General features: G+C 47.8%; 1 protein-coding gene across 1 annotated transcript; it reads right to left on the bottom strand.

Annotated features, from left to right (window-relative positions):
- Nucleotides 1-8,852: 8,852 nt before the first annotated feature.
- Nucleotides 8,853-10,796, bottom strand: LOC123747686 (uncharacterized). Its single transcript, XM_045729901.2, has one exon. It carries the CDS (start codon nucleotides 10,794-10,796, stop codon nucleotides 8,853-8,855), a length of 1,944 nt encoding a protein of 647 aa, XP_045585857.2.
- Nucleotides 10,797-11,613: the final 817 nt, after the last annotated feature.

The following is an 11,613-nucleotide window of genomic DNA, read 5'->3' as shown; positions in this document are numbered from 1 at the left end:
TTTGCAAGACATTAATAAACTTGCGTATGACGATATATAAGTAAACTATTGTATGTGAACCTGTTGAATGACTAAAAATCATACCGTGATTATTACATATTTGCCATCGTTGGATGATTATTTTGGAGGCAAATTAATTGATGGTAAAAGACGGGAAACTACAGATAAAAAAAATTGTCAACATATTTGGGAATTTTAGCGTTTAAAGTAAGTTAGGAATTGGTTGGTTCGGCTAAACATTAATAGGATAGACAGTAAGTCATTAATGTGGGTGAAAATTAGACACATCTGAAAATGTAGGAAGCGAAGACGTTTCGGGACCATTACACGACTTGATAATGGCCTAAGACGACTGAAACGTCGTCAGTGCTTTTATTGTCAGATTTGTGGATTAAGAGTCTCATTAAGAGGCAAACTAGATGGATATAAACCCCGTACTGGCATGAACATTATGAAGCCATAGTGACGTCACGCACCTCGTGCATTATCAATGGAGAAGCTGTTGGCCGGACAAATGAGGCACGAAAGAACAACTTTGCTGGATAATAGAGCCAATTGGCTAGGAACTGGACTTGATACACCACTGGGTCGGGTATACTGGGGATGGGGAGAGCAGAACTGGATACTAGGTGTACACCGGAGTGTACCGGTGAAGTTTAGTTCATTTATTATGCACCCCATACCCATCTTGTGGGCGGTAGTGGAAAGGGTTACAGAGGCACATAATGGGCTCAGGGACTGAACCCCACAATTCATTTAGCTAAGCAAGTTACAATCTTGATGAGCTAGTTACAAAATTCAGTATAAGTCGTCACATCAACAATGGGTTCGAGATCGACCACAAGTACAGTTTCTAAATTAAGCAACTGACATATGTGGAGAGCAAGTGTCACAATTGATATGTTTGTCCTGCACACCGCCCCCCATCCAGTGGGCAGCGGTGGATAGGTTACAATCACTCTTACTACCTACAGTTAGCAAACTGGGGATACTTGGCTAAAATTTCTGGTAGCAGATCATTTTGAATGAAATATTGACACATCGTTGGTACATTGGTTATAGAATTGTCTCTGAATTCACGTATCTTTTCGCACTCCATCACATAGTGACGGAGGGTGTGCGAATAATTTTGTTGACACAGTTTACATTTGGTCAGATCTACATCGGCAAATAATGAGAATTCCCAGAGATACTTGTAACCGAGTTTAAGCCAAGCAATAGTAACATCTAGAAGTCTGCTGATTTTATTGGATGAACCGTAGATGTGTGGCTCCTCTTGCATGATAGTATGACGATAGATGGAATTACTGGTGTCGATTTCACTTTGCCTCAGATCTACAAGATCTTGATGAAGTTCTCGGTGTACTGCTGCTCTTAGATTGCTCATTGACAATCCAAAGTTACACCTAAACGGCTCCTTTAAAGGCAGATTCTTTGGCTAACTTATCAGCTCTATCATGCATTCGGAGGCCAACATGAGATGGAGACCACATGAAATGGACTCTGTTACCGTCCTTAATAATTTTGTTGTATTTGTGTCTAGCTTCGGACACGAGCATGTTACAGTTATGTCTTAAAGAGTTGAGAGCAATTAAGGATGATAAGGAGTCACTTACAATTAATGTATCAAGTTTGGAGACTTGTACACATTTCAGTGCAAGGATCAAGGCAAATAGTTCGGTCTGAAGGATAGAGGCCCAGTTGTATCGATGAGTCGTGTACCGTAATAAACAAAAAAATTATGTCTATGGGGGAAAGCATCTAGTTTCGGTACTTGGAAGCCCCTGGCGTGGGTACTGGGAAAGCCCTGGAATGGGTGCTTACGAACCATCCATCTTTGGTTGCCTAGGCTACCCCGCCTGGACCAGACTAAGAGGGACTATAGTTTGGAAGTATCGTATATCACAGCAATTTCTCAACAAATAATTTTTTTCACGTGTATTTGTACCCTTTGTTCGTCTGTGATTTAGGAAAGGAAAAAAATAGAGTGGCCGTAATTGGACGGCATCCGACCCACCCTTCCAGCGACTGTCAGTAAAAGGCTCTCCGAACCTCTAATCCTATTTAGAATTTTCGATCCTGTTCGCCTGCGTTAATTGAATATTTTCTTGCCACCTGTCGAGAAAAAGCGGAACGAATTTAGTACAGAAAATTTGTGAATGTGGAAAACACTGACGGGTAAAAAAGTTTTTCTGTATTTCTTATTCATTTCTTTTGGTGATACTTGCAGCGACGGTTTTTTTTTTTTAAGATTGGCCAGTTGGATAAAAACCAGGTACCTAATTACTGGTTGGGTGATCAATTTAGTATTGGCGCCCAGTCAGTCCTCTCTGGCCCAGACCAAATCACATTAGAGGCGCTGGGCGGGCGTGCTTCCACTGCGCCACCAGGGCGCTGGGAACGTTTATACCAGAATGAAATCATTCAAATTTAAGCGTTTTCAATTTACTGGTCCAAATACGTTTCACAGAATCCTGATCAGGACAGATACGGTTGGGCACGTTTCTTTTTACCAGATAACGTTGGGCAGGTTACTGCTGTTCACCCAGCAGTAAAATAGTACCTGGTTGTTATAGAACTATTGTGTGTTGCATCCTAGGAAGGTCAGCTGCTGGCCCAGGGGAGGCCTCGATAAGCCTATCGTCCAGGCATCCTGTCTCCGACATAGGGAATTATATAATATATAATTTTCATCCTATACTCCTGTAAGATAGTACTTATAATAACTCTAGTGGAAAGTACCAATATGTAGTGATGGACCACCAGTAAAGGGCTATTTATATTGTTAGTTTTATAACGTCCGGAGAATATGGTTACAAACCAAACTGAGGTATTCCTAGACCTAGTATAATAATAATAATAATAAATCATTGTGTCGGGGGACAGGCAGCCAGAGTGTATTCACACGTTAGGCTTATATCGAAATCCCCCCCCCCCCTTTCCAAGGTCGAATTACTGACCCCGCCCAGGATGCAATCCCACAACAAGCTGACTACCTCCTGAGTACCTACTTACTGCTAGGTGAACAGAGGCGTTAGGTGATAGAAAATATGCCCATCCATTTGTGTCCCGCCCGGGATTCGAACCCGGAACTCGGTTGCGCGTCGAGATCGAATCCGACTGTACTACTGAACCATAAATAATATATATCTATAATTATTTATTTTATATTTAACTATAAAAACTCAACATCAGTTAATGAGTGGTGAGTGTGGGGAATATTTCATGAACTTGTGTCTACCATTTTCTCAGTTAATGCTTCTTCTCCCGCCCAGTGCTGCACCACCTAACCACTTGGGGTGGACGGTAGAGCGACGGTCTCGCTTCATGCAGGTCGGCGTTCAATCCCCGACCGTCCAGGTGGATGACCATTCCTTCCCCCCCCCCCGTCCCAACCCAAATCCTTATCCTGGCCCCTTCCCAGTGCTATATAGTCGTAATGGCTTCGCGCTTTCCCCCCCCCCTGATAACTGCCTCCCTCCCGGTATCGCTGCCTGCCCCAGTGCTGAACCTCCCATCACCAGTCGTGTAGTGTCAACCTCTAGAAAACTTATCTACTGTATTGACGTATTTAGAAGAGTTCCTTACTCTATTGATGTCAGAAGCGGTCTCTACTGTACTTTTACAGAGTACAAAATCTAGAAGATCTTGATCTAGAAGAGTTTTTTTTTACTGTACAGTATTAGATTTTATGCGGGTATTTCTCAATGTTAACTTCTGCTGCCTGTTTCCCATTACGGAATGTTCAACTTATCCAAATACACTCATCTCGTTCGTGTAAGAACACTCATCTCGTGTGTCGAAGCACACGCATTCTGTATGTCCAAATACGCGTACATGTCGTTGGAGCAAACACATGCATTCCGTTCGTCCACTCAGGCATTCTGATGTCCCTTTCACGACATTCCTTTTCACCACTAGTGAGAATGTAATTGCTGATGAGTCGAGATAAGCATTTTGGTGGACAGTAGAACCCATTTTACTTAAACGCTTGAGAGCACACGTCTTGATATAGATTGTCAGAGAAGCCAGAAATATTGTTTTGGGGGAAACTCAATGAAACTGTTCGCCAGAGGAATATTTTCTTGGTAAATTCATTCAAAGTGTTCACAAAGGAATATTATGTTGGTAAACTCATTGAAGCTGCTCACTGCTCACGTGTACGACCAAAACAACATCTTATTTCTTGTACTCCGCTTCTCGCACGTTCTTTGTTTAAGAGACTTGTAAGAATGGCGTCGTTCCCCCTGAAGGCGGGCGTGTGAGGCTTCCCGTGATTCATCTCTACTTCAATTGACATTTATGCTTGAGGGGTCACGTGACCTCCGAGTTGCCACGTAGGAGCTTGTGACATATTTAAGGAAGAGTATTTCTTGGTGGTGTTGGCCAACACGTTGTTGCTCAGAGCGGCCGGGGAGGTGCAGTTATTACTGGCTCAACTGAGTGCATGTCATCAGCTTTGTGCACTAAATGCGAATTTCGCGCTTTCTTTAGTGTGCAGAACGTAAAATAGGCAAATTTAGATATATTCAATGACGTTGATTATTGAATGACTGGCCAGCCTAACTTGTTAGTGGTAGATAATAGTAGAACCAAGAGCTGTTCGTCAATTTGGTCCCGCCTGTCAACTGTCAACAGCAGTGTTGCAGCATGGGTCGTACAGCCTAGTATTGCCAATACTTCAAGGTGATCTCGCTAAACTGAAGGAATGGTCCAACAAGTGGCCACTGAAGTTGTGCTCAGTCAAGAACACAGTATTTAAAGAAGGTGGTTGGTGGGAACACGCGACAAGACACACGGTACCAACATGGCGGCAGAAATCCTTCAAGAATCGAGTGAAAGGTGAAGGTCGTGATATCGCACTCAAGATAACCTCACACCGAACTTGTCTTCCTTAGGCAACATCAAACGACTGTCATTAGTTGCAAGTGCAAGGCTGGCCAACACAAATAAAAATTACCTCTAGCACTGAATACGGAATCAATCGCCACTTGTGTACTTGTGTAGTACTTATGTACTATGTACTACTACGTATGCCAGACCAGTTTTGGAATATGCGGCGCCAGCGTGAATTCCTTACGTTGTCAAGTACAAAACGAAGGTGGAGAAAGTTCAGAGGATTGTCACTAGTCTAGTCCCAGAGCTGAAAGGTATGTGCTGCGAAAACACTAAAGAAATTAAAATTAACGTCAAAGGAATCAACTGGTGTACAGATTCCTGAGCCTACTGGGCTCTATCATATCTACATTTGAAACTGTGTATGGAGTCTGCCTCCACCACATCACTGCCTAATGCATTTCATCCGTTAACTACTGACACTGAAAAAGTTCTTTCTAATGTCTCTGTGACTCATTTGGGTACTCGGTTTCCACCTGTGTCCCTTGTTCGCGTACCACCCGTGTTAAATAGTTTGTCTTTATCTACCCTGTCAATTCTTCTGGGAATTTTATAAGTGGTGATCATGTCTCCCCTTGCTCTTCTGTCTTCCAGTGGCATGAGGTTTAGTTCCAATAGTCTCACCGTGTAACTCATACCCCTCAGCTCGGGGACTACCCTGATGGCATACCTCTGAACCTTTTCTAGCTTTGTTTTGCGTTTGACTAGATGTGGACTCCAGGTTGGAGCTGCATATTGCAGTATTGGTCTGACATATGAGGTATACAAGGTTCTGAAAGATTCCATACACAAGTTTCTGAAGGCAGTTCATATTTTCGCCAGCCTTGCATACGCCACTGATGATATCCTCTTGATGTGGGCTTCAGGGGACAAGTCTGGCGTGATATCAACCCCCAGATCTTTCTTCCTGATTCCTGAAGGATTTCTTCTCCCAGCTGGTACCTTGTGTTTGGCCTCTTGCTCCCTACACCTATCTTCATTACTTAACACTTGTTTGAGTTAAACTCTAGTAGCCATTTCTTGGACCATGGTGTGTGTGTATGTGTACTGTGGAGGATGAGATGTAGTTCCTGGTTTCAGCTCCCAGCCAGAGGTTGTCTGGTGATACTACTCTCAATATTCATGTAATATCATATTTTCTCTTGAAGCTATGGATGGAGCTGGAAACCACTATGTACCTCCAGAAATGGAGTAGTGCTCTCCACTACTTCCTCCATGCATATAAGTCGCATCCACTACCTCATCCATGTATGGTAGTGACCTCATTAACTCATCCATGTATGGTAGTGACCTCACTACCTCATCCATGTATGGTAGTGACCTCACTACCTCATCCATGTATGGTAGTGACCTCACTACCTCATCCATGTATGGTAGTGACCTCACTACCTCATCCATGTATGGTAGTGGCCTCCACTACCTCCTCAAATGGTGAGCAGAGGGCGTCTACTGGAGCCAACGGCCCCGCCAGGAGCGTCCACGTCTCTCAGGACCTACGAGGTCTGTTCGCTCGTAAAACAAGATCATGACCCGGCATTAAGAGTTGTTCTGACCGCCTCTGGCTGCTCAGCGGTCCTATGGAGGCTCTCTTGGTCTTGGTCCTCTCGTATCCTGTGGAATTTCTCATGGTTCCCCCGATGCTGATTTTTGATACCCTGGTCCTCCTAATATTATAGGGTGGTCCCTGTTGCAGATTTGTTGTGTGAATTGTAGCTGATGTTAGCATCCTTCCAGCTGTGTGTTGCGTACTCGTGAATGAGCAACCTTCCTGCGAGATGGGAATGGTTCAGTGTCACACAGCTGGCTCTGACACACTCTGTAACGCCTCCTGTGGTCTACGGTAGTTGCATAAATGCAGATGAACTAATGTTAATGGAAAAAGGACTTGTTCTCTTGTTGCAACATTCATCCATCACTAGACACTGGTGTTATCCAGGCGCTGTCTAGCCTTGACAAAAGCCTCATCATTATCCTCGTTGTCCTCTTCGGTGTTGGACGTCTATGCATCATTCTTGAGTGTCCTCTGATCCTCCCTGACGCCAGCAACACATATGGGGCGATGTTTACCCTGTGCCTCGTTGGTGTCCTCAGGGCTCTCAGGGTCCTCAATTCAATTTCAATTTCTTTATTATGCACCCCATACCCATCCCTCCAGGCCACACTCCAACACCTTAGTAATATATCATTAGTTACAACACAGATTACAAGGTTTACACTGCTACACTTGCTCTCAGAGCTGTGCTAACCTTAGCCACCAGTTTTCAATGCTAATTTTGCACACCAGGAAATACCTCGCAATTTATTTCACCATTTCCTGACATGTAGACAATCTTGCGCACAATCTTATAGTCCAGCCAGACGTTGCCATCAGCTCAAGACCTCCATAATTCTCCCTACTGTGTGACGCTGACAGTGGCACCTGGTGTAAAACATGCCTGGAGGCACTCCTTTACTCCCTGGAGGGCCAGGGAGCGTCCACGGGCCCCCCACGTCGGCGTGTGGGCGCTGCGACGGGTCTCCTGAATCAGATTTAGATGTCAAGGCTTGAAGGTCCCTAGCGTGTATCTGTCGCGCAGGGCCCCGGTTACAGCCATCACGACCCCCTTATCTCACACTACACTAACCCATAAAATCTCTTGCTCTCTCTATCTCTGTCTCTATGTCTCTCTCTCTCTCTCTCTCTCTCTCTCTCTCTCTCTCTCTCTCTCTCTCTCTCTCTCTCTCTCTCTCTCTCTCTCTCTCTCTCTCTCTCTCTCTTCTGTCCCTGTCTTCCCTCTGTCTCTCTGCCTCTCTCTCTCTTCTGTCCCTGTCTTCCCTGTCTCTCTGCCTCTCTCTCTCTCTCTCTCTCTCTCTCTCTCTCTCTCTCTCTCTCTCTCTCTCTCTCTCTCTCTCTCTCTCTCTCTCTCTCTCTCTCTCTCTGTTCTGATCTTCGTAGAGTACTATGCAAGAGAGTTTAGTTCGTAATTTAGATAATTCGGTTTGACCTTTACGAGACTTATTGAGGAGGATCGTGGCCTTGATGGTTGGGACACACAAAGAGCTCTCTTAAGGTCCCAGATGTTTTGAGGGAGGAAGAGTTCCAAACCTGCAGACAAGGTTTATATAATAAAGGAGCAGAGGTCCTCTTAATGTCTTAAAAAATATCGTGCTTGTTTACGTGTGGTCCAACTGGCCTCCAGGGGGCGCTAATAAGCCGTTTTTCATCAACTTTCAAATCCTTTTTTCCTCGACCAGCCAGTAATTACTGCTCATTTGGAGCTCCATGGGAAAACTGCGTTGCCCACAGCGGTCAGGACAATAAGGACGGATCGTGTTTAGAAATCTCTTACGAATTAGTGCATTTTCCCGCCATTCTGTTTCCTGTCTGTTGGAACGCGATGTTCACGCGCCATTGCTTATGTGTCTGGTGGTGAGTGGTCTTGCCTGCTGGAAGTAGCGAGCTGCGTGCTGGCTCCCTCAGAGGTGGCGACCAAGATGGTATCGATACCACCAGCCTTGTGTGTTGCATGTCTGTGTGTTGAGCAAACCATGCACTAGAAAGTGAAGGGACGACGACGACGTTTCGGTCAGTCCTGGACCATTCTCAAGTCGATTCGATTCTCACAATCTACTTGAGAATGGTTCAGGACGGACCGAAACGTCGTCGTTCCTTCACTTTCTAGTATGTGGTTTGCTCAACATATTTCAGCCACGTTATTGTGACTCCCCGTCTATATGGGTGTGTGTCGCTACCTCGGGTCCTTCCCGCGGCTGCCTCTCACATCTACACAATCGTATCCTCCAGACACGAGCTGTAGTGAACCAAGTTGAACTTGGCAATACAAGATAAGCCGCCCTTATCACCGACGGTATTTTTAATGTTCGATTCGGAAGGACAAGGGCGGGGCAGGCCATCTTGGGGTTATTACCGGGTAGGGGAACATCTGGCCATCGGTAATCGCTCGCCGGGATCCTTTTCAGAAGTAGGTAAACAGAGGTGGCGGGGCCCCTGTGAGGAGGAGCCGAGGTCTTTGTGAGGGCCAGCACCCGGCGGGGCGCGTGACGACCACCACCACGACAGCACCCACAATGCCAGCCTCTTGAAGACGACAATGGCAGCCGAACTGGATTAGTCCACCCTGCAGCCAGGCTGATGGAGAGGGTGACGGGGAGGGTTTGTTGATGAAAGGTGTGTGTCTCCTCCGGCTGATGGTCGGTGATGGGCGTGGATGGTCGGTGATGGGCGTGGATGGTCGGTGATGGGCGTGGATGGTCGGTGATGGGCGTGGATGGTCGGTGATGGGCGTGGATGGTCGGTGATGGGTGTGGATGGTCGGTGATGGGTGTGGATGGTCGGTGATGGGCGTGGATGCTCGGTGATGGGCGTGGATGCTCGGTGATGGGCGTGGATGGTCGGTGATGGGCGTGGATGCTCGGTGATGGGCGTGGATGGTCGGTGATGGGCGTGGATGGTCGGTGATGGGTGTGGATGGTCGGTGATGGGCGTGGATGGTCGGTGATGGGCGTGGATGCTCGGTGATGGGCGTGGATGGTCGGTGATGGGCGTGGATGGTCGGTGATGGGCGTGGATGGTCGGTGATGGGCGTGGATGGTCGGTGATGGGGGTGGATGGTCGGTGATGGGTGTGGATGGTCGGTGATGGGTGTGGATGGTCGGTGATGGGTGTGGATGGTCGGTGATGGGTGTGGATGGTCGGTAATGGGTGTGGATGGTCGGTGATGGGCGTGGATGGTCGGTGATGGTCGGTGATGGGCGTGGATGGTCGGTGATGGGCGTGGATGATCGGTGATGGGCGTGGATGGTCGGTGATGGGCGTGGATGGTCGGTGATGGGCGTGGATGATCGGTGATGGGCGTGGATGGTCGGTGATGGGCGTGGATGGGCGTGGATGGTCGGTGATGGTCGGTGATGGGCGTGGATGGTCGGTGATGGGCGTGGATGATCGGTGATGGTCGGTGATGGGCGTGGATGGGCGTGGATGGTCGGTGATGGGGGTGGATGGTCGGTGATGGGGGTGGATGGTCGGTAATGGGTGTGGATGGGCGTGGATGGTCGGTGATGGGCGTGGATGCTCGGTGATGGGCGTGGATGGGCGTGGATGGTCGGTGATGGGCGTGGATGGTCGGTGATGGGTGTGGATGGTCGGTGATGGGTGTGGATGGTCGGTAATGGGTGTGGATGGTCGGTGATGGGCGTGGATGGTCGGTGATGGGCGTGGATGGTCGGTGATGGGCGTGGATGGTCGGTGATGGGCGTGGATGGTCGGTGATGGGCGTGGATGGTCGGTGATGGGCGTGGATGGTCGGTGATGGTCGTGGATGCTCGGTGATGGGCGTGGATGGTCGGTGATGGGTGTGGATGGTCGGTAATGGGTGTGGATGGTCGGTGATGGGCGTGGATGGTCGGTGATGGGCGTGGATGGTCGGTGATGGGCGTGGATGGTCGGTGATGGGCGTGGATGGTCGGTGATGGGCGTGGATGATCGGTGATGGTCGGTGATGGGCGTGGATGGTCGGTGATGGGCGTGGATGGTCGGTGATGGGCGTGGATGATCGGTGATGGTCGGTGATGGGCGTGGATGGTCGGTGATGGTCGGTGATGGGCGTGGATGGTCGGTGATGGGCGTGGATGGTCGGTGATGGTCGGTGATGGGCGTGGATGGTCGGTGATGGGCGTGGATGATCGGTGATGGTCGGTGATGGTCGGTGATGGGCGTGGATGGTCGGTGATGGGCGTGGATGGTCGGTGATGGGCGTGGATGGTCGGTGATGGGCGTGGATGGTCGGTGATGGACGGTGATGGGTGTGGATGGTCGGTGATGGGTCAGGATAGTGATGACCGATGATAGTGATGAGTGAGGATGATGAATAGTGACCATGGTGATGGGTGTAGAGTGCCATAATAATGCAGCTAGGGTCTGGCAGAGTAGAGTACCTCCCTACCTGGACGCTACCTTCATCCGGTACCCTGGATCAGTGTCCCAGCGGCCCGGTCTCTGACCAGGCAGACTATTGGATGCCGCTACAAACAGTCCGATCTATCACCCACAGTCTAGTTGATAACCCCAGGCGTGTGCCTTAACCCATGGACCACGACATGCAAAAATTATTTTACTTGGATGCGCCCGAATCCTCTACGAGTCCGGAGCCCCAGAGCTGGTGCCAACCCAAGTTTTACACGTAACTCGCCTGCACTCTGGTGTGGCTACTGGAGTCCTCCATTAAACAAGTCCCTCAAAAACAAGAGGAAATCAAAATAACGTGATATATTGAACCAAATTCGATTCCCAATTTATATTCTGGTATAAAAAGTCGTAATTTAAAACTCCAAATATGTACAATGAGCCAGAATTTGGCTAAAGAATAACGCCAAAAAAAAAAGTCATATTTCGATATTTTGAACACTACTGCAAGGATTGTCTGGTGGATACCACGATAATCTTTTTACCTTGTGTAACTTACAGAGGTGTGTGTCAAGCGCTCTGTTTGAATATAGTTAGAGGTGGTATAGTTATGTTTCTTTATCTTTAGAGGGAGAGCTCTTGAGACGTCTTGGGTTCTTAGTGTTTGTAGAATGGTCTGGTGATGCACTTATTGCACTCTTTATAGTGAACCTTCTTGAACCTGACGGTGATGCCTCCTGGTCTCGACAGGAAGTCTTTGTGTGCATTTGTTAACCAGTCACTAATATCGTCCGAAAGTAGACCATGACGTGTGT

The sequence above is a fragment of the Procambarus clarkii genome, chromosome 10, assembly GCF_040958095.1.
Source record: "Procambarus clarkii isolate CNS0578487 chromosome 10, FALCON_Pclarkii_2.0, whole genome shotgun sequence".
NCBI lineage: Eukaryota > Metazoa > Arthropoda > Malacostraca > Decapoda > Cambaridae > Procambarus > Procambarus clarkii.
The sequence above is the reverse complement of the archived record's forward strand: the minus strand, read 5'-3'. Positions and strand labels throughout refer to the sequence as shown.

What these genes read in the sequence shown, in the direction of transcription:
- LOC123747686 (XM_045729901.2), bottom strand. Translation starts at nt 10,796, where the DNA reads ATGGCACTCTACACCCATCACCATGGTCACTATTCATCATCCTCACTC.